The sequence below is a fragment of the Armigeres subalbatus genome, chromosome 1, assembly GCF_024139115.2.
Source record: "Armigeres subalbatus isolate Guangzhou_Male chromosome 1, GZ_Asu_2, whole genome shotgun sequence".
NCBI lineage: Eukaryota > Metazoa > Arthropoda > Insecta > Diptera > Culicidae > Armigeres > Armigeres subalbatus.
This window is the reverse complement of record NC_085139.1, coordinates 255201991-255226268: the sequence shown is the minus strand read 5'-3', so window position 1 is coordinate 255226268 and position 24278 is coordinate 255201991. Positions and strand designations below refer to the sequence as shown.

General features: G+C 40.6%; 2 protein-coding genes across 2 annotated transcripts; both read right to left on the bottom strand.

Moving 5' to 3' along the window:
* Window positions 1-15849: 15849 nt before the first annotated feature.
* On the bottom strand, window positions 15850-16899 carry LOC134212982 (myeloblastin-like). The gene is made up of 2 exons (XM_062691401.1): window positions 16809-16899; window positions 15850-16607 (listed from the first exon to the last, which is right to left on the bottom strand). The coding sequence occupies exons 1-2, from the start codon at window positions 16866-16868 to the stop codon at window positions 15861-15863; spliced, it is 807 nt and encodes a 268-aa protein (XP_062547385.1). The 5' UTR covers window positions 16869-16899; the 3' UTR covers window positions 15850-15860.
* A 60-nt stretch (window positions 16900-16959) lies between these two features.
* Window positions 16960-18427, bottom strand: LOC134212974 (uncharacterized). Its single transcript, XM_062691388.1, has one exon. The coding sequence runs from the start codon at window positions 18083-18085 to the stop codon at window positions 17138-17140; it is 948 nt and encodes a 315-aa protein (XP_062547372.1). The 5' UTR covers window positions 18086-18427; the 3' UTR covers window positions 16960-17137.
* Window positions 18428-24278: the final 5851 nt, after the last annotated feature.

The window sequence follows — 24278 nt, the reverse complement described above, 5'->3', positions numbered from 1 at the left end:
TACTGCTACTCCCTTAGGCAAAATATACTTCCCGTGTATGCCGCAAAACTTGCCTACTATCACTCCCCAGTACATTGGTGTATTATGGAAAGTGTAAGTTCTCGAATTTACGCATCATGTGCATCAAGAAAATGAAAATGAATTGGATTTGGAAGGATTTATATTGGATTGGATTGCGAACGAATATGGATTGGATTTGTATTGAGATAAGATTCTATTAGAATTGAATTGGATTCGGACGGATTTGGATTAGATTAACCCTTTCCCGCCCACGACTTTTTTCAAAGATTTCAATAGGAAGGAATCATCTTTGAGAAAAATGCTAGAACAAAAGTTATTTGGCATAGCCAAAATTAGTGGAAAACGAAAAAAAAAAGTTTTTGATTGTAAATCAATAGTTAATTGATTGTTATCAATAGTTTCACTATTTGTACTCAAAATTGATTATATTTGCAGTCTAATGGAACCATAAAGATGTGTCAAATATTCCTTTTTGTTGTTGAAACAATTCGATTAAGGTTAGAAGGTGCAAAACTCGATGGTGCTCCACAGACACCATGGGCGAGAGAGGGTTAAATTTGAATCAAATTTGGATTGGATTTTGGTTTGATTTGGATTTAACTAAAGTTGGTTTTGGATTTGATTTGAATTGATTTTTCATTGGATTTGAATTGGAACCTGGCGTAGCGACCCGCTTGAGCATCATGAAAATGAAAATAAATTGGATTTTGGAAGGATTTAGATTGGATTCGATTGCGAACGAATTTGACTTGGATTTGGATTTGTATGGGATTGTTAGCCCAGTACAAGCTCCACGGGAAGCTACTTGTGTAGGAGCTTTGGTAGAACCGCTATGTCTGTGACGAGCAAACTGAAGGCCAATGGTTACAAAACTGGCGACGTCCGATCAGAGTCTCTTAATTCTCGTGTATACTGTAGAGTAAATAAGCGACATGTAGAATAAAATTGTTGAACTAAATTAAATTGTGTTTAAAATTATTTAACAACGAAAGAAAATTATAATTTGGTTCCTTGGTCACCCTATTGCATGCAGTTCTGCTGAAAACGAAAAAAAAAGTCAGATGCAGCCCAATCGGGTTGTACGCAAAGGTGACGTAGGACTACGTAGCTATTCGAAATTGATAGTATTTGCCATAATAATTTGTGTCGTTTTATTAACATTGAGCAAACTGCTCGGAGGCCAACTGAATCAAGAAGTCGAATAGTTGTTCCCAGTTGGATGGGCTTTGAGTCTCTAACCGTGGTATAAACATGACTCATTGGCCGCTGAAGCCACTCGACTGGCTTTCAGTCGGGGACATCACAATCCTTACTTTGCCACGAATGCTTACATCGCGGGGGAAGACCAAACTTTGCATATAAATATATTTGTGTTTGGTTTCACGCCACTTCTGATTCTGCTTATTTCTCCTTTATTTCGGCCATTTTTGAGGATGGTGTCCTCCAAAAAGGTCTTTATGCATACAAAAGAAGGTTGATCCGACAATCCGATATGAACTTTCTTTAAAGTGCAAAACTCAATCGTAACTAGCAAATTTGATAGCGCGGCGGAGGGAGATGATGCAATTAATTTGAACGGGTGGAATCACTAACAGCAACCAAGCTACCACGCAAAACCCGATGCCGCCGAAACAATCCATTTTCGCAATTAACTCTTTTTTTCCATAAAATACTGGTCCTGAGAAGAACCAATTTTCTTTTCCCAATGCGTCTTTCCAATAACTAACTGCATCCAAACGCTTGACAGTACCTTGCGTTGAAATTGTCCGATCGCCTTCGTGCTGCTGTGTCCGCTCCGCTGCATCGAATGTCGAACCGAATTCCGATCAAAACGGCTCGCGCGCGCCGAATAGCAGCTTTCTTGTATTTAATAAATTAGGCCCGTTAGCCCCGCCCCTTTGTGATCTAATATGGGTGTAAATAAAATGTGCACTCATAACGATTAATGAGGGGCGGGGCTAATGGAATTACTTCATTAGATATAACAAAGCTGCTTTTTGACGCGCGCGAGCCATTTTGATCGGGATTCCGCAGCAGACAACGGACCTTTCGGAGAATGACAAATTCTAAGAATCTTATGAAATTTTCTCGCAAGATTCCGAATTTGGTTATGAGCTGTTGGTTATCTAAAATGCGTATTGTTGTGAAGAGTAACAGCATAAATTAGACTCAAGACGAAGTTTCTTAATATTACCAATTATTATCTCTTGCCATCTGTCTGTCCGCGCGACGTTCACCGATGGGTGGTTGCTGTAGATAGTTTCCACAGAGGTGGCGTCTTCATTGATTTTATACAAAAGAAGGTTGATCCGACTATCCGAAATAAACTTTCTTCAAAGTACAAAACTCAATCGTAAATAGCGAATTTGATAGCGCGTCGGAGGGAGATGATGCAGTAAATTTGAATGGATGGAATCACTAACAGCAGCAATTAACTCTTTCTTTCCATAAAATGTTGGTCCTGAGAAGAACCAATTTTCTTTTCCCAATGCGCCTTCTGTTCAATAACTAACTGCATCCAATCGCTTGTGTGACATGTGCAAAACACATGTTACAAACTATTTCTAAAATAACGTTCATCAGGATATCCAATTCAAAGTAGACCACCCTAAGGGTTCTCTTGAATATAAAATTCCTTTCTTCCCAGAATCATCCAACTGCTTACGCAACGAGTGCATACGAGTGCATAAGCAGTTCGATGACTTAAAAAGCTATTACAGCAATTCCGACCCGAACGTGTCATGTTGTAAATTATTGTCACCAAGCCAGATGTGGTTCGTTGTTGTCAAGTACCTTATTCGCCTTTCTCCTATTTCAGAACCCATTCAATATGCCATAGCTATTTGTCTCTTTCCTACTCTTACGATATTGATCACTGATTGGTGATCGCCGTTTTCTCCTCAAACCAAAGTGCTTCAAGTGTCTCCAGTAGTTTACATGTTTCAAGAATGGTTTCAATAAAGGAGATCGTTGTCAACCGTCAACAGTGAAGGTTCTATTTTTCTAAATATCACTTCACGGGAAATTGTGTATGGACTTCACATGGCGACCAGTGACTAGGAGCAAATATTTAGCCTTCTCCATTTTTACGAGTTGGAAAATCTGTGTAAAGTGCCTGTTACACAACTAATAAACACTTAAAGTGATGTGATCGCAGTCTTCCAATACTTCTGGAGATCCCAAAATGTTAACGCAAAACCAACTAGAAGTGCACGAAAATCTTCAAAAAGTTTAGTGCCTGATTTAACCAGATAAACTGTTCAAGTGAAGTGATGGGGAAACCACAATCAAAGTCTTCCAGCATTTCTGGAGACCTCCAAGTGCAAATACAAAACCAACTGGAAGTGCATGAGGAACTACATAACGAGCACGAGTTCAAATTAACAATCATACTAGTGATAGTAAGCATCCATCTCGCTATTACTGTTTACAAGCTCTATAAAGAGCACACTCGCACCCAAGCACTAAAAGCAGCCAAAACAGTTGCTGATCTTACCAGCGTGGGAATTTGAATCGTGAAAAACCAAAGTTAAATAATCGAGAACAGTGATTTCTCAGCAACATGGAGCGGCCCACAAATTGGCTAACCGGCAACATGGAGCGGCCCATAATTGGCTAACCGGCAACATGGAGCGGCCACAGGAGGTGTTTGAAGTAACTCAGGAGGTGCATCGCTGCAAAGTAAAACCGAAGATTCGTCAGCAGAAAGTTAATTAGATAAATGTAAGTAAATTTTTATTTATAACCAAATCAAGTGCATAAATGAGTGACATAATAAATGAGTTAGAAATCTTAATTAGTAAAATCCACCAAATTAAGTTAAATTTGAAAAAATCACCCCAAAGAAAATACCTAAAGTTCACCTTAGATGAAAAAGTAAGAATAATTAGGAACACTTATAATAATATTATTGACTTACTGGCTAAATTTGAAAGCAGCATTGAAAGTAACCATTTTAATTTCCTCATAAAGGCAGCTCGTCTCGAATTCGACGAAGCAAATAACTTAGTTATCTTGGAGATCGATAATTTGTTCTATTATTTTTATTAATTCTCTTAAAAATACAGCAACTAGAAAAAACCTTGTAAGCGATAAAATAGTGAAGATGCCAAGCGTGGACATTAAATTGGGAACCGCTCTGGTTAATACCTACGACGGTTCCCCTGCTCAATTAAACGCATTTCTCGACGCTGTCGCACTGTTTGTAGACACCGTCGATGCAGCTTATGAAAATGCTACACCAGCTGAAAAAAACGCAGCTCGAGCTATAGTAGTCCGGTTCATTAGAACAAGGCTTACTGGAGCTGCGCGACAATTCATTGGAGAGTTAAACGACCTCCAGGAAATATTAGACGAGTTAAAGTTACGATGCGCTTCAAAGGCAACATCGGATAGCATCGTAGCCAAATTGAAGGCAACGAAGCAAATCACTACCACAGACAATTTTGCGATGTGGTAGAAAATTAACAAACGAGTTAAAGTCTGCATATTTAAATGAAAAATTCCAACAGACACAGCTGATAAAATGGCCACAAAGCGAGGAGTTGAAGCTCTCATTGGTGGCATAAAGAATCCAGATACGAAGTTAATCTTGAAAGCTGGAAACTTTAGTAAATTTGATGATGCAGTTCAGAAATTGCAAGAAAACGATGTTCCGGAGTCGTCATCATCAAAATCACAGGTATTGTATGTGAGAAATTACTCGAACAACAGAATTAGGGGACGTGGTTACAGTACTCGAGGAAGTAGACCTCGTGGTAGGCAACCATTTAATAATGATCGTTATTACGGGAATTATTTCTCCAATCAAAATAGAGGAAATTTCAACAATAACTGGCGTGGAGGAAATCAGAGAACAAGAGGAAGAGATCTGCGTCAATCCGCTTTTTATGCGCAAGCACTAAACCCAAATCAAAATATGCAACAAATTCATCCACCTTCGGTACAACCCGCAACACAGTCGAATTTTCAACAACCTCATAATGTGAATCAAAACGGAAATATCCACCCTTTAAAGGTACCGCTCGGGCAGCATACACAATAAATGTATCTGCCACCAACTATGTACAGCTAGAATTGGACATGTCTGAGACACGAAGTTCGTTTATTGTGGACTGTGGCTCTGACATATCCGTAATGAAAGCTAATAAGATAAAACCCACACACATTTTTTACCCAGGTGAAAAATGCGATATTGTAGGAATAGGACAGGGTAAAAATTCCACTATGGGTACAACAAACGCAAATTTATTTATAAATGATACTAAAATACCACATAAATTTCACATCGTTGACAAAGACTTCCCCATTCCGACCGACGGAATTTTGGGAAGAGATTTTCTAGTGAAATATAAATGCAACATAAATTATGAATCATGGTTACTTGGCATAACGATTGATATCGATACTTTCGAAATACCAATCATAAATAATCAATCAAATAACATTATATTACCCGCAAGATGTGAAGTTATAAAGCATCTAAACACAATTTTAACTGAAGATAGCGTTGTTTACGCTCAAGAAATAGCTCCAGGGATTTTCTGTGCAAACTCAATAGTGAATAAACAAAATTGTCTTGTTAAATTCATTAATACAACGTCTGAAGATAAAGTATTACAACCAAATTTTACCCCAAAATTTGAACCACTTGCAAATTTCTACTATTGCACTGCTTTATCTGACAATACAAAAACTAGCTCAAATGATCGAGTTCAAAAATTGAAAAGTGAATTAAAAATGCAGAATAATGATCCCAATATTACACGTAAGCTCGAAACTCTATGCGCAGAATATAGTGACATCTTTTCACTCGAAGGAGATGTGCTCACCGCAAACAACTCCTATGAACAAAATATCTCACTTAACAACAATAGACCAGTTTACATAAAGAACTATAGATTACCAGAAACCCAGAAAAACGAAATTAATAATCAAGTTCAAACGATGTTGGATGGACACATAATTCGAAATTCAACATCTCCGTATAACTCACCTATTCTATTAGTTCCTAAAAAATCTACAAACGACGAAAAAAAGTGGCGTCTGGTAGTTGATTTTAGGCAACTGAATAAACAAATCATCCAGGATAAATTTCCACTTCCACGAATAGATGAAATCTTAGATAATTTGGGGCGAGCAAAATATTTTACTACGCTCGACCTGATGTCAGGTTTTCATCAAATTCCACTAGATGAAACATCCAAAAAATATACAGCTTTTTCAACCGAAAATGGTCATTTTGAATTCAATAGACTTCCTTTCGGACTGAACATTAGCCCTAATTCATTCCAACGCATGATGTCAATCGCGTTGAGCGGTCTCTCACCACATTGCGCGTTTCTTTATATAGATGACATTATCGTAGTAGGATGTTCAGTGAATCATCACATAGAAAATTTACGCATAGTTTTCCAGCAGTTACGAAAATTCAACTTAAAATTAAACCCAATAAAATGCAATTTTTTCAAGAATGAAGTCACCTATCTTGGCCATCATATCTCGAAGGATGGTATACAACCCGACAAAAATAAATATTCAACAATTACGAATTACCTGTGCCAAAAAATGCAGACGAAGTGCGACGATTCGTTGCATTTTGTAACTATTATCGACGTTTTAATAAAAATTTCGCGGATATTACCATGCCATTGAACAAATTGCTACGCAAGAATGTAATCTTTGATTGGTCTGACGAATGTCAAAATCTTTCGAATTTTGAAACAAGAATTGTTATCCCCCCAAATCTTGCAATTCCCAGATTATAAAAAAGATTTTATTATAATAACGGACGCATCAAAAATAGCCTGCGGAGCAGTGCTCGCACAGGTACACGATGATATCGAGTTACCAATCGCTTTTGCGAGTAAAGCATTCACGAAGGGTGAATCGAACAAGTCGACTATCGAGCAGGAATTAACTGCAATCCATTGGGCAGTTGATTACTTTCGATCTTACATCTATGGTCGTAAATTTATTATACGGACAGACCACCGTCCATTAATATATTTGTTTTCGCTCAAAAATCCGTCCTCAAAACTAACTCGTATGAGATGGGATTTAGAGGAATATAATTTTGATGTGGAATATAAAAGGCAAATCCAACGTGCTCTCAGATGCTTTGTCTAGAATACAAATCACATCTGACACACTCAAACAAATGTATATAGTTACACGATCGATGTCTAGGAGAAATAACACTAAAAAACCAGACCTTCATACTAAAGAGACTGATCAACTCCATGTGTATGAAGCGCCTAGTAATTTAGATGTTTTTGACTTGCCAAAACTGTCATTTTCTTATAACAGTAATAACAAAAATTACATAAACATGATAATATATGATAAGAAATTTCGGAAGAGACTATCTCCAGTGATAGCGCTCGCAATAGACAATGCCGAAAATTTAAAGTTACAATTAGAAAATATTCTAGAAATAATAGATGGCAGGCCTGACCATGAAATAACTACTGATAATGTAGGTATCGATAATACACGAAAAAAATTCATAATACCCAAGAAGCTAGCAATTCAAAATAACGATATTTTATTCAATCATTTCAAAATAAATTCTTTTAAAGACTTAGGTAATGCAGTTCTTAGGAACGCTACCATATTAATTTATGAGAAGCCCGTTCAAGTAACAAATGCGGAAGAAATCGACAACATATTAAAATTACACCATGACGCTCCAGTGGGAGGTCATCCGGGTATAAATAGACTATATAGAAAATTGAAATCATTATATTCCTGGCCAAACATGAAACAAATAGTTTCAGATTACGTCAGATCATGCGAGCTTTGTACAATAAACAAGCATGCAATATCAGTAAAAACACCGCTATTATTACAACTACACCTCAGAAAGCATTTGACGTGGTGTCCATTGACACGGTAGGACCGTTTCCGCTCACAGAAAAAGGAAACCGCTATGCAATAACACTGCAATGCGATCTTTCCAAGTATGTGATTGCAATACCTGTACCGGACAAATCAGCTGTTTCAATTGCCAGAGCAGTTGTAGAAAAATGTATTCTAATTTATGGCCCTATGAGATGCATTAAGACAGATCAAGGGACTGAATACAAAGGCGTATTTGATGAAATATGCAGTTTATTACAGTTGAACCATACTTGTTCGACAGCTTACCATCCCCAAACAATCGGTGCATTAGAGCGTAACCACAAATGCCTAAATGAGTATTTGAGGATATTCGCAAATGAACGTATAATTGATTGGGATGATTGGCTACCTTTCTATTGCTTCGCTTACAATACGACACCAAATACAGATCACAATTACACCCCTTTTGAACTTATTTTTGGTAAAAAACTCAAATTTTTTAAATTTTGTCAAAACTCACAAATAGATCCACTATATAACTTAGAATCCTACCAGAAAGAACTCAAATTTAGACTCCAAGTAACTCACAACAACGTAATGCAAACAATTTTAAATAGGAAACATAAACGAACTTCTAGTTTAAATAAAACAATTACACCCACAGATATACGCATAGGAGACATAGTATACTTAAAAATCGAAAATAGTCATAAATTACAACCAGTGTACAGCGGCCCATATCAAATAGAAAAACTGAAAAACACTAACGCTATTATCCGAGATAAAAATAACAAAACGACAGAAGTACACAAAACAAGATTAATCAAAAAGTGATGAAAATTATAAAGTTATAGTCACCTTCTCCGTTAGGGGGAAGGGGTGCATTTAAAATCCCATTATCTCAAAATTTATAGTAAATCGTTTTACAAGCAAATTAAAATTGTGAGAGGCATTTGAAGCATAACAAAACAAAAAGAAACTTTCGTTACACTCAACTTTCTTTTTCTCCGTAGGGGAATGGTGTGACATGTGCAAAACACATGTTACAAACTATTTCTAAAATAACGTTCATCAGGATATCCAATTCAAAGTAGACCACCCTAAAGGTTCTCTTGAATATAAAATTCCTTTCTTCCCAGAATCATCCAACTGCTTACGCAACGAGTGCATACGAGTGCATAAGCAGTTCGATGACTTAAAAAGCTATTACAGCAATTCCGACCCGAACGTGTCATGTTGTAAATTATTGTCACCAAGCCAGATGTGGTTCGTTGTTGTCAAGTACCTTATTCGCCTTTCTCCTATTTCAGAACCCATTCAATATGCCATAGCTATTTGTCTCTTTCCTACTCTTACGATATTGATCACTGATTGGTGATCGCCGTTTTCTCCTCAAACCAAAGTGCTTCAAGTGTCTCCAGTAGTTTACATGTTTCAAGAATGGTTTCAATAAAGGAGATCGTTGTCAACCGTCAACAGTGAAGGTTCTATTTTTCTAAATATCACTTCACGGGAAATTGTGTATGGACTTCACACTTGTCGACACCTTGCGTTGCAACTGTCCGACCGCCACTCGATGATTTTTCGCTAAGCCTTCAAAAGTTGAAATAAATTTTCAGCATTGCCACCCACTTCGTGCTGCTGTGTCCGCTCCGCTGCATTGAATGTCGAACCGCTCTCTGTGGAATCCCGATCAAAATGGCTCGCGCGCGCTGAACAGCAGCTTTCTTGTATTTAATAAATTAAGCCCGTGAGCCCCGCCCCTTTGTGATCTGATATGAGTGTAAATATAATGTGCACTCATAACGATTAATGAAGGGGCGGGGCTAATGGAATTACTTCATTAGATATAAGAAAACTGTTTTTCGGCGCGCGCGAGCCATTTCGATCGGGATTTCGCAGACAACGGACCATTCGGAGAATGACAAATTCTAAGAATCCTATGAAATTTTCTCGATTCTGAATTTTGTTATGAGATGTAGTTTATCTTAGATGTGTATTGTTACGAGGAATAACAGCAGAAATTTCACTCAAGACGAAGTTTCTCCATATTACCAATTATTATGTCTTGCCATCTGTCTATCCGAGCGACGTTCACCGATGGATGGTTGCTGTAGAAAGTTTCCACTGAGGTGGCGTCTTCATTGATTTTATACAAAAGAAGGTTGATCCGACTATCCGAAATAAACTTTCGCTTTGAAGCAAAACTCAATCGTAAATTTGAATTGATAGCGCATCGGAGGGAGATGATGTAGTGAATTTGAATGGATGGAATCACTAACAGCAACCAAACTACCACGCTAAACCCGATGCCACCGAAACAGTCCATTTTCGCAATTAACTCTTTCTTTTCGTAAAATGTTGGTCCTGAGAAGAACCAATTTTCCTTTCCAACTAACCGACACCACAATTTGTAATAAATTTTCAGCATCGGCACTGGCGGTGCGGGATCGCCACAGTGCTATTTTTATGGTCAACCTTTTCTTCATATGAAATTCTGATTCGTTGAGGTTGAATGATCTGCAGCAACACATCGAGCACCACCACCAATGCGATGGATTTCCTTTGAAAATGTCATTATCGCCTCCGTGATGCTGTGTCCGCTCCGCTGCGATCACTTTGATGCGTCTGCTCTGCGTAAAATCTTGTAAAACTGAGGTTTAGATCCAAACCCGCAAGTGATTGATTTTTGATGTCTGTGCTAGTGATGCATGTACGTGATTGGTTGGTTGACCTATTTCTAAACTTTTTATCAATTTTCGATAATAAATAGTTAAAATTCAGTATTTTCATATAAATACAAAGAAGCGTTGACTCATCCTTGATCGAATGGTCCAAAAAAATGAAAATCCATCGAGAAACGGCTTAGATATTAAAGTTTAAAGTCTATCATATTTTCGTGACGGTCCCCGATTTTCGCAATCGTAAAGTGTACCCCAATATAGAAAACACAGACGTAGTCCTACGTCAAAACAAACAAAAATAAGAAGAAAAATAATTTGTTTGCATTTGCTGTTTCCCCTCCGTTGATGCTGATTGGTCAATCGTGTCAGCCCGCAACTATATTTAGCGAGCCGTTCCGTTGTCAAGCTCATTCATCAGTCAAAAGCGAACGACGAAGCATCGCAGGAAGCGGAACGCCCGAAGGAAAACGAACACATTCGACCCCTGTTCGTGTGTTGGCATTGGAGGACTGGCAGTAGCGCGGAAACGAAAAGCGGCTGCCTTGCTGGAGTCGAGCCCGAGAGGATAGCGGCGTTGAGCGGCCATACACATCCAACCCCTGCTTGTGTTGGCATTGGAGGGAGGACTAGCAGTAGCGTGGGAGCAAAACGCGGAGCCGAGCCCGAGACGGCAGTGGCGTTGGAGGTGAATCTCATTGTGTCGCATTCGTTGAAGTGAGGCAGCGGCAGCTTCGTTATACCAACCCAACGGTCTTCTGTCAAGCTTCGGCGGCGGCGTTACTGCTGAGAGAAAAGCATCGAAACAACGGCCCTTATCAGGGCCACCGAGGAAACGGCTTGTTGGCAGCACACAAAAAAAACCACAAAGGCCCTTTGTCAGGGCCACTGAGAGGAAACGAGTACAGCGGCAACAGCAACATGCTGACATCCGAATACGACATATACACATGGATGAGACAGTGTGCCGTGAGCTTCAAAAGCTCACGTAGCACCGATTCAGTGCGACGAGAGAATGTAGCGCGTGCATGAAATAACTACGTGAGCGTGTCTCAATGTACGTCTCATGAGACACATCTCATGCGCTAGAAATGCATAGCTGGCGTTACTAAGGCGACGATATTATTAAATGAAAATTTCCCGCCCAAGCTGTTTTACGCATCTCCGCTGTTGTTTGCAAAGGTTTGACATGGCAAACAGCGCATGAGCTGATCGCATTGAGATGTCTCAATGCGACTCACCAATGTTAATATGAGGTACACAAGCTTCGTGAGACTCGCGCGCGCTAAATTTTATGTGCGCGTAGCAGTCGTTGCTCAATCTCATTTTTTTTGTACGCGTGCATGATGTCTGCGTCCGATGAGAAGTGGCGGTGTGCGGCGGTACTCGGTTCAAACTATTGAGAACGGTAAATGAGAACCTGAGACCTGGGACGGGACTTGCAAAGAGGAAAAAATGTAACTTCATCTGCAACCAGCAAGCGCTGTCACGAATTGTCAGATGCAACCAGCACCTTTTTGTGTAAAAGTTTTGGTATCCCTCAAAAAGTATTCCGAATGATTTTGTTTTACGAGTACTTTTTCACTTTGAAAAGTATTCTAGAAAAGCCGGACAGTTAATATTGAACTGTTATGAATACGTGTTTTATTTCCGATAGGAAAATCTTTATAAAAATAAGTTTACAAATCCGTAAATCACAAACACTTTTATTGTGCTCAGAAGATTCTACCCGGGATTTAGGTGAAACACTCAAGGAAACAGTTGAGAATCGATGATCATCGTCTTTGCAGGTCTCGTCTCAGGTCTCAGGTCTCAGCCTGAGACGAGACCTGCAAAGACGGCTTCTTTTTCCTTGTTTTGACACTTGTTCTTCTTTTCATCACAGTTGATCATCGATTCTCAACTGTTTCCTTGAGTGTTTCACCTAAATCCCGGGTAGAATCTTCTGAGCACAATAAAAGTGTTTGTGATTTACGGATTTGTACACTCAAAATAATCAATCCGTTAACGTTACGTGAAAAATCACGTAACCACAAAATCTCAATCATACCACTCACTTTACCTGATGCTCATAAAACGTAAGCGGTGTAACATGATTATTATTCAAATTTTCGTAAAATTCAGCTAAATAAACTATATGATTTACGTGAATTTCATGTCACTGGACATGTCACTTAGATGAGAACTCACTCAGATTGTTTTTTGTTCTGTCAGAAACATTCATCATAACCCTAGTCAGTAATTAGATATATTTTCTTTCCAAGTTCTGATTTCCCATGTGTATGCAGAAATCGATTGATTATGAGGTTTGTACCATTTGCTTGCAAGACCTTTTTATACATTCATACATTTTAAAACATTTTTCAATTATTTGCAGCGAAACATTGCCGAACCACGAAGGAAAAGTTGCCAACAGTAAACTAACCTCAACTGATCATCCCGTAATATTTCCACACAATGTAAATGATTTCCTCCGGCGTTGATCCAGGGGACAAGGGTGGTAAATAGACGTTGGGCATCGACGCGGAGGAATATTGCGGACGTCATGACGAAGTTATGTGAAGGTCCTTTTCCCACATCAGGCATCCAATGGTTCAGTGGAACTGATTTTGTGTATGAGGCCGGTACCGATCATTCCGTACGCATATATGGCCGAGTAAATGAAGGAACGTTTCGTTTTCCATGATGGGAATCACGGTGGTCAACGGTAATCAACCGGTGAAAGAAGCTGATAGGAATAATAGTTGCTGTTCAACGGTTTGTCGGAAATTGTTAGCAAAAAGCCAATGACGGTGATGACCTTCTGAAAAAAAACAAGGCGACGTTGAGGTCTTTCCAGCAGAGCGAGATCCATCAAGCAGAGGAAGTGCTTTGGAAGCTAGTACTGGTGCCCGAACGAGTTGCATACATTGCAGAAAAATCTAGTGAAAGATGCGACTGTCGAATCGGCCAAGCGCATTGTATCAGATGGAGCCGACGTTGGCTGAAGAGGGAGTAATGCGAGCTGAGAGGTGGCTGAAGGAAGCCGAGTACATGCTATACGATAAAAGGTTTCCTATTATACACTGACAAGGAACCACAGGATAACGGAGCTGCTCATCCGAAGCTATCACGAAGCGGCTAGTCATTAAGATACATCGGTGGCTACCGTCTGTCCATAGCTCTGCCACCGGTGCAGCTTATAACTTTACATCAGTAGCCGATTAGTGCGGTGGGTGTTGTAGACTACCTTGGGCCGGTTGCGATGACGGTCGGCCGTCGGGAGGGGATGCGCGGTTCTCCTGCAGTTCGAGCAGTCCACCTCGAGGTACGTAAATGCCGTAAGAGTTTTTTTTTAAACGGGACGAAAACCCCATACGCCAGCAAGAAGATCGACAAGGTTGCAAGGAGGAAATGTACGAGACGAGAAATGTACCGAAAATTTTGTGGTTTCCTAAGTCGAAGGTTTAAGTTCTCGAAATACCTCCCCGCAAAGGGGCGGAGTCTTGTAAACAATGGAAACAAGTAACCCCCCAAGTAACCACTAAGTCACTTAAATTCGATTTTATAGCCGCATTTAAAGAATGGTCAACAGTGCTATTAAGACCGTAATAAAGCTTTAGTGCTACTCATAAGCCGCTTTTGGCGAATTATTCGGCTTATCCATGCCAATACCTGAAAAGTCAAAATATTTAGACGAGTGAAAAGCAAGAAAAAAAAATTAAATGAAAAATATTTATCTACATTTTGTTGCGTTCTTCATTTTTTCTTCCCGTTGGGGACTCGATGATTTTTTTGCTAATTATTTCTTACCTCAGCCTTGAACTTGTGATGGGTAGAAGGATTTGGTTTATGCTGACTACGAGAGTTTGCTATCTGATCCATATCCGAACGATGCTGGGTCATTAGGCCGAACGGTCTACGCAGAAACAAGGCACTATCGAAACGTACGTAAACATAAATTTTCACTGTAAACAATTGACGTCACTTCTATCGCTGCTAGGGACGAAGCAAGCCAACGCTCTACGATTGAGTTTAGCTTTCTTTTGCACTCGTTCATACTGATAGCAATCACGTCACTTTTGAACTGTCGTTTTCTTTACGAGCCTAGGGGCCGTACACTAATTACGTAAGCATTTTTTCAGGGTTTTTCAACCCCCCCTACCCCCATGTAAAATTTTTCCCATACAAATTATTTTTTATTTATATGGAGCGTAAGAAAATGGCTGACCCCCCCTCCCCCCATAAGTGCTTACGTAATTAGTGTATGACCCCCTACCTTGATTCTGTATACCGTGCACATGTCTTTTTCTGCTGGCGAAGTACCACGATTGCTTTGATTGATATTTTGGTGGCTCTCCGATGTTGTTCATACGAAGCTTACTTCGGTGCTTTCAAACCAATTAGATATTGCCTTTTCATAATTAACACCAAATGCAATTTCACTGCCACACACACTCCAAATAATCTAAACGTTGTTTTCACCTGAATTTTCAGGTACATTTTACGTGCACACGTAGCTGCAAATGCTTCAGAAAATTCAGGTGAAACTTACGTGTCCGGTGAATTCTATTCAAAACTCAGGTAGAACTTACCTGATTTTCACGTAGAATGAAATTTCTATCGGAAAATCAGGTAAAAGTTACGTGAATTTCAGGTGGAAAAAATATACGTATTTTTTCAGGTGGAAAGAACGTGCAGATTTTTTTGGGTGCAGGAATCTTCCTCGGAAATGAGAAACAAGCTCATTTATTGTCTTCCACTCATTATGATTGGGTGAATTTTGAAATGGAAGATAACGCTATTGTCTTCAAACTTTTTCAGTAAATCACTGCTAAACTAATTTTTCAAATCTTAGGAGGTCTAATTTGTTTTCCAGGGAGAGCTAAGCCACCACCTTACCCTTCCTTATTTACGCCAATGATTATGAATATGATTAGCGATAAATGATTATATGTAAAATTCTATGATTAACGATTAGTTAATAATGATTAGATCATATTTTTCATATGATTATGATCAATGAATAATGATTAAATGAGCCATTATTCATTACGCATGATAAAATCTATGATCAATCACTTATGCTCTGAGGCAGGGCACGCACAGAACTGCCGTTTATTGAAGTATTCAGTGCATTATGCCAGGTGGATTTTGTAATGAAATGATATTATAATTATAATTAATAATATTATAATTATAATTAATATAATACGCTATTTTTCGTCATTGTTAATAGACAATATATTGTCTTGTTGCGCTTGTCGCATATTCAAGGACTCACATTTATGTTCAAAAAAATAAACCTTTTAAAAAATAATTTGAAAGCATTGCAGTTTATTTCGTAATATTCAGTTCGACAGCCATCAAATAACAAAGAATCAGCATAGATGTAGTCAACACCCTATAATTTGCATCATTAGCTGCTGCTATTTGGGATCTGATCCACTCCCAATGAGTGCGAACACTGACAAATGTTGCCACCTCAATCCCGCATTTATCAGGCTTCCCAAAAAGAACACCTGACAGTGAACCATCGCAAAGCAAGGGCATGCCTGTGTCCCACGAACATACTCCAACGTTCTCCTTACCCGTGCTGGTACAAATCATAGAATCGGAACATTTTTCATCGACAATTCTCACGTATACTTCCTGTAGTCTGTCAACTGGCTTGTCTTCGGTACTGTTCGCTCCCCACCCCGTCAGAATACATTGTTTACCAACATCCTGTTGAAATTCGTTCAGTATCACTGCCCTCAAGTCCAATACTTCCTGCACAAGCTTCAGAATCGCTAGGTGGCCATCTTGGGTAATCCAAATCCGCTCCGCTTGCACCCCAGTAGCACCGCTTGCATTGACCCTGGAGGTTGTTCCCAGAACCAAGCTTAACTCCTCTGGAAAGCGAAGTCCACTGCCATTCAGTACACATTCACCACTGGTCAGGATGGCTTTTGGTGAAACAAGAACCCCTTGACAGTAAAATCCGTCACCGAAGCCCGTAGTTTCCAATGAAGTCAACCGGATTGACACCATATATGGATAGGACTCCGTGGGTGCATTGGTTCCGCCAACAATGCGAGATATCTGAGGAACGGTTATGGCCCGTTTACATATGAGCTAGTTCTAGCGGACAATGCACTGTCCGACAACACTAGCACGAAATTAGCATAATGTAAACGCATATTAGCGTGGACAATTCCTGTTTACATGATGCTAATATCGTGCTAGTATTGTCGGACAGTGCATTGTCCGCTAGAACTAGCTCATATGTAAACGGACCATTACCACTGAACTGCTGCTAGATGCAATTAATAGAGCGAGCGTTATGGTCACCGCTGATTTCATATTACCGCTTTTCAAATAAGACTGAACGTTCGGTATGTGTAGTCGATTGCTTGGTACCCGTTATCTCGAACAAGAACGATAAACAACTTGATTCGGTGATTTTCATTTTATTTATTGCGCTAATGAGTCAATGATTATGTCATTAAAGCTACACAGAGCTAGAAAATTACAAATAGAAAATTCATCGAAAATTATATTAAATTATTTTAATAAAAATCACAGCTAGCTAAAGAACAGACTCATCTTTTCTTCATTTAAAATTAATTCTTCTAATTCGTGCCATGTTTCAAAGCTAACGAAACAACGATTGGCATCATCACTATCCAAATCTGCATAACTACTTGCGAGGCCCCGCCACCTCCACCACCTGTTCCAGTACCGCCGGTTCCGGTACCTCCGGTTCCCCCTCCCGATACCTGCGTCTGAGTCCGGTTGTTGATCCAATCCCTGTGCGTAACTGTGTTAAGGAAAATCGATGTTTCGTTCACGGCTCCACAGCCGCCAACTATGGTGAGGACGCCATGCAAGCGTGTGCTGCACACCAACGGAGCTCCCTCATCTCGGTTGCACGCGCCTCGCCCTGCTGCTAGATCTCCGGCACATATCTGATCGGCTACCAATGTTGCATTCCCGTTGGCACGCGTACAGTAAGTTGAGTTGCTCGATTGAATCGTGACGTCCAATCGCTGTAATGTTGCCAATGCGCTTCCTGTCGTGGAGTTCGCTCCCCAACCACACAGCGTACAAGTTTGGTTCACTGCTGATGCCGACGTCGAGAGCTGGACGGGTGTAAGTGAGGTTGCGTTCTGCACCGTAGCGTTCAACCGGAGTACAGCCACGTTGTTGAGTCGCGCACTCGACACGTACGAAGGATGTACCCAAACAGCCGAAACGCTGCGTAGCGTGCTACCAGCGGAGCTGTTCGAGTTTGCCAAACTGCCCAGCACGATCTGAAACTCGGAAGCATTTCGGACAACATTTCCGTTGTATACGCACTGAGCCGCTGTCAGGACATCCTGATTGGATATCAGCGCACCGTTACACAGAAAATTTTGCCCAACCAATCGGATCGCAACGGCATGCGGACAAACGTTACCGGTGGCATTTGAGCCTCCAACGATACGTGAATCCCATTCAAAGGCGTCAAGGGGTACCGCGGCGAGGACACACAATCCGATAGCAATGACTGATGCTAACATTGCCGACAAACGTGGCATTGCTACGGTGTTTTATTTAGTTAACTTTAACGCATACTAATCGTTGAGGACGGTCAATTTCTAATTTAAAGGTATTACTTGCTGCGTATCTACCTCATGTGTAAATGAATCGTATCTTATCATCGTTGTCGGTGCTGATTAGGCTATTTGACGTCGGAATCAGTACTTGTAATAGTCGAGTCCCCCGTGTGAAAGCGAAAACAGGGGATTTTTCCTTTTCTAGTGACCAAATGAAAGGACCATAAATAGGTCTCCAGATAGCCTTATGAGCAAAAGCAAAAGCCTATCCGGAGATGGCGAGTTCGATTCTCGGTACAGTCTAGGATGTTTTCGTGTGGAAACCTTCTCGACTCTCTATGGGCTTAGATATGCAATGATCTATGGCAGGGTTAGAAAAGCCTTTAATTGTTAATTATTTGGAAATAGAATATTCTACACCATCAGTCGCAGTTCGGTTCCTGTATGGGAATGTAGAGCGATTATATTATCAATTCAGTAGTGAAAGAGTTTTACCTTAAGTGTATGTTTTACCTTAAAGAAGGAGTCGGTACGGAACGACAGAAAGTTTAGATTGGATCGCGTAATTACCGAAGAAGTGGGTTCCAAAGGAACATTCCACCGGTGGCAAGGTATTGTAAAAGAAAAACAAGACGCTTCCGGAAGACGACGAAAGTGACGAGTACATGCAAACCCATACACGACATTGTGTGTGTGGTTAAATTACTGCTACGGTGTATTTATTTGCACGGATAACGTGCTGCCAACGCTGAAAGGGACGTTAGTGTGTGTTCTAAGTAGAATCGCGATTCAAAAACAAGATGTCGGACGAAGAGGATGCGGCCCCGGTTGCCTCAAATTTCTCTATGGAACCGTTTGAGAAATAGAAGAGCAAATGGGCGAGATGGGTGAAGCGCCTTGAAGGAAGTTTTCGGATGTTCAATGTGCCACAAAATCGCCATAAGGACTATCTCTTGCATTATATGGGAGCTACTACGTACGATTTGCTATGTGAGCATTTGGGACCGGGGTGAAGCCATAGACAAAAACTTACGCCGAGATTGTTGATACGCTGGGTGCATTTTTCGATCCCGAACCGCTGGAGATGGTGGATGTTTGGAAATTCCGCACCCGTACACAGAAGGAAGAAGAGTCTGTTAAGGAATTTATTACGGAACTGCACTGCCCTTCTACGCATAGTTGTCCCATGTTAGTTTTCGTGGATTTTGACTTTTTACCATAGAGCAGTCTATTTTGACGTACACTTTTAGAAAATTGTAACAGATTTCGAACTTGGTTCTGAAAATCATTGAAAACAACATCAAGTCTCTTTGTCCCATTGCTTAATTTCTACGCATAATTGTCTCACAGTGATTTAATTCATCATTATGGCGGATTCTGTTATTTTATGGAGCAAGAGATCTTCCAATCTTAGCCTGTTCCACTGGTTAAATGGCGGATATTTGTACAATACTCATTCTAAGCGACATAATCACTTCAACCACGTGGATGGTTCACTTCCATGGATAAAACATGTGGCGACATATGTTAATCCACAGAGAACAGACATGGAGGCTCGAACAAAATTTCTTGTAAAACATGTGTGAACAAACACACCGAACGACCGAACCTCAACGCCATCGACGTCGACATTGCAACTCCCAATCTCATTTTGACAACACGATGGCGCTGGTATGCCCTTGCATGCATAACGACACTAGCGCACAGTGGCATTTTTTGATGACGCTAGCGCTGATTATGTACGGGATAACGGCGACATTCCAAAGTAATTTCAAAATGAACAGTAAAAAGTTATCACAACATGGCGAGTGGAGCTTCAACGTCTATTCTCTGTGGTTAATTGCAGTAGTCATTCACGAAATCATACACTGAACGGGGCTGATATGCGTGGAAACCTCAAAACAAGTGCTCTATTTCTCGGCATAACTGTCCCGCTAAACTAAATATTTTAATGATGGTTATCGCAAATTCTATGTGTGGGTGAAAAAAGAAGAATGATTCCAATGAAATTAATTTTTCTGAATGGTTCTGTGATGTAATAATCTTATATTTCGTTCAGGTTATACATCAGCAATGAAAATTAGCGTTCAATTCCAAATCCCTTTTTCTCATTTGCCGTTTTTTGAATTTGGTACAAGCATGCGCAGAACGGCAGTGCAGCGCAACGCGAAATTTTGCAAGTTCGATGACTACCTGTCGAATTCGCGAAGTCGAAGCAAAATTCTTCTTCACACAAACAATGACAGGATTCGATCACGACTCATCGAGGAGAAGCACCTTATTTACATTTGAGAAAGCTTTTGAGATCTTCCTATCGATGGAGGCGTCAGGAGAGGGTGCAGAGATTTTCGAGAAGCGACTACAGGAAGTTAACTTCACGGATAATCGATCATCACAGGTAACTAACAATACTAAAAAGAAATGTTATCGATAGGGAACTGAGGCCCACTTGGCGAGTGTTTGTAGACATAAAAAGTTTTTGCAAAAAGTTAGGGCATCTTCAGCGGGTGTGCCTCAAATTCCGATCGATGGGGGAACAGTCTTCACCGACTAAAGATTACAAACGATTGAAATCAAGAAAGAAAATGCATACAAACCAAATTAATGAGGGAAGTAATACTGACGAGAAGAGGGAAGAATTTGAGAAATCAGAAGTAGATGAAGTTCTAACTCTGGAGATTTGCAGGGTTGAAAAATCTAAATCTTTGTCGAAAGTTATTCTACCATTAAATGTAAACAAAAGGGTCGTAAAATTCGAGGTAGATTGTGGTTCTCCCGTTTCGCTCATGAGCCTTGATGACAAGAAAGTGTATTTGAATGAATTGCCATTGTGTAAAACTGATGTGGAGATGAAGCTACTGCGGAAACAAAATAGAAGTGTGCGGTTACGTGAAGGCGGAAGTTGACCACGATGACTGTCTGAATCTGATGCGGTTGTTTATTGTGAAAACAGGTCATCCTTTGCTGGGTCGTGAGTGGATGCGGTAGCTGAAAGTCGACTGGAATGAGATTATTCGGAATCTAGTGTCAGTCGTGGGAGCAATTGCTGATAGTACGCCCGGTAAACACTTGTCTGGTGCCGTGGGGAACCTGATTGAAGAATTTCCTCGAGTTTTTCATTCATCAGTGGGAACAATACGAGGCGCGAAAGCTGCGTTACACTTCAATCCTAACAGTAAAACAGGCTTCATGAAAGCGCGTACCTGAGACGAGACCTGCAAAGACGGCTTTCTTTTTCCTTGTTTTGACACTTGTTCTTCTTTTCATCACAGTTGATCATTAATTCTCAACTGTTTCCTTGAGTGTTTCGCCTAAATCCCGGGTAGAATCTTCTGAGCACAATAAACGTGTTTGCAATTTACGAATTAGTAAACTTATTTTTATAAAGATTTTCCTATCGGAAATAAAACATGTATTTATAACTGTTCAATAATAATCTGTCCGGCTATTGTAGAACACTTTTCAAAGTGAAAAAGTACTCGTAAAATAAAATCATTCGGAATACTTTTCGAGGGATACCAATACTTTCACACAAAAAGGTGCTGGTTGCATCTGACAATTCGTGACAGCGCTTGCTGGTTGCAGATGAAGTTACATTTTTTCCTCTTTGCAAGTCCCGTCCCAGGCGCGTACTATTCCGTTTGTCATTCGTGAGATCGTGGAGCGTGAAATAAAAAGCATGGTGGATAGCGGAATACTGAAGAAGTTGAAGAGTAGTGCCTGGGCGACCCCTGCCAGTCTTAAGACAGTCTTAAGTCAATTGAAGTCGGCGGGTCGAGTAAGATTGTGCGGTGACTACAAGGTGACGGTAAATAAATACCTTTTGGTAGACGAACACCCCAAGTCCGAGAAGAAGATCGAGAATCCCTTACGTTGAATTCTTGGACTCTATCAACCAACACGTCAATGTACGGTGTATCTTCGGTGCCGGCGATTTTTCAGCGAGAAATTTCTCAGCTGCTGGCCGACATTCCAGGAGTCTCAGTCTTGCTAGACGACATCAAGGTGACTGGTCCGACTGAGCAGGAACACTTGCGGCGACTGAAGATAGTTCTACAGCGACTGGAGGAACATGGTATGCGGTTGAATGTGGCAAAGTAAATTTGTTGCAGATTGCATCGAATATTGTGGATTCGTTGTGGACAAAGAGAGAATACGGAAAATGAAAAACAAAGTAGACGCTATACAGAAAATGCCGAGACCACGCAATCGTGAACAAGTTAGAGCGTTTGTGTTTTTTTCAACTATTACGGCAGATTTATGAAGAATTTGAGCAGTCGCATTTACCCTATCAACAACCTTTTGAAAGACAATGTAACTTTCAAGTGGGACGATGATTGCGAGAAGGCATTTGTGTGGGTCAAAAACGATAGAGTCTTGGCACATTACGACCCGAAGCTTCCACTCATTTTGGCAACCGACGCCTCGCCTTATGGCGTTGGAGCGGTACTAAGTCATGTATATCCTGATAAAACTGAAAAGCCGATTCTCTATGCATCCCAAACTCTCAACAGATCGCAACAGAATTACATACAAGTCGACAAGGAAGCGTATGCAATTATTTTCGGGGTAAAAAAGTTTTACCAATACCTCTATGGACGCAAATTTACTCTCGTAACTGACAACAAGGCCGTTTCTCAAATCTTTCTGAAAGATTCCAAAGTGAAAGTGTTGTTACAAGACCTTAAAATAGGAAGAAGCGTAGCAGGGTGTGACATATTCGGCATCGACCAAAGCGAATTTTCGATCCAAAAAGGTTGTCTTGCGAGAGGTCTTCGAATCTACATTCCTCCTAAGCTGCGACGCCAAGTACTGGAAGAGTTGCACACGGGACACTTTGGGGTATCCAGAATGAAATCTTTAGCTCGTTTGTATTGCTGGTGGGAGACCATCGACCGCGATATTGAGCAACTGTCAAGGAACTGCCACAGACAAACAGACATAACACATTGAACATTTACTCATCAAATCCATCGTCGTTCAAACACTAACGGCATCTGTTGATTTCAGTTAGTTGGGCAAATCACGAACCATATGGCGATAGTGAGCAAACGTCAAACTCGAGCAAAAACGATGCGAGCGCCACGGGTGATAGATTGGCGAACTAATGAGTATTTGAATTAAGTGAACAATGGATATTTGACGAGTGTTATGTCTGTTTGTCTGTGGAACTGTATAGAATGTGCCAGAATACGTAATAATCCTGTTAAAACTACACCGCACTATTGGGAACAAGCTACGGAGCCGTTTCAGCGTATACACATTGATTTTCTAGGGCTGCACTTTTTTGTGATTGTGGACGCTTACACAAAGTGGCCGGAGGTCAAAATCATCCCCGAGATGACAACCGAAACAACCATCGAACATCTGCGAGAATATTTTGTGACCTATGGTTCCGTCGATCATCGTTAGTGATCGAGGGGTCCAGTTTACCTCAGATCAATTCAAGGTTTTCATGGAACACAATAACATCACACACAAAAGGGTTGCTCCATACCACCCAGCCACGAACGGCCTAGCTGAACGTTTCGTTCAGACCTTTAAAGATAAATTGAAGGCACTGAAATGCGATAAGAAGGACGTCCAGTTCGAGCTCCATTAAGTATTGATGGCGTATCGGCGAACAGCAACTGGAAAGTCGGCGTCAATGCTGGTGTATGGGAGACAGATGACATCCAGGCTAGACTTGCTGGTTCCTGCTAGTGTTTCGGATGATTTAACTCGCAGGGGTGAAGAGAATGTGCGATGTTTCGAGGTGAATGAAAGAGTAGCAGCACGAGACTTCCTAGGATCTTCTAAGTGGCAATTCGCCACGGTGAATTAACGGATGGGGAAGCTTCACTATATGATCGAGTTCGATGATGGTCGAATCTGGAAGCGGTACGTGGATCAAATGAGAGAGGGACCATTGAAGCAAGACACCGAAACGAGTTGTGGCAACCTGGCACGAGTTGTTCAACAAACCTCGTCGAGATACTGATGCGACACTCCAGTTATCCTACTTTAACTGGCAATAACGGTATTGAACAACGTGATGTCGCACCTCATCGAATAACTGATTACCATCCTACCAATAGTTCCCCAGAGCCAATCCTGGAGGAGAATAGCGCATCTTCGAGAGTGATTGTCAAAAAGGTTCCGAGAGAAGCGACTGTGAGAACCCAGATTGTAGACA

Excerpts from the sequence above, each read along its gene's own strand:
- LOC134212982 (XM_062691401.1), bottom strand. The coding sequence starts at position 16,868 with ATGAAATCAGCGGTGACCATAACGCTCGCTCTATTAATTGCATCTAGC. Across the intron at positions 16,608-16,808 it reads CATCTAGCAGCAGTTCAGTG|ATATCTCGCATTGTTGGCGG; the intron begins GTAATGGTCCGT and ends ACCGTTCCTCAG.
- LOC134212974 (XM_062691388.1), bottom strand. The coding sequence starts at position 18,085 with ATGCCACGTTTGTCGGCAATGTTAGCATCAGTCATTGCTATCGGATTG.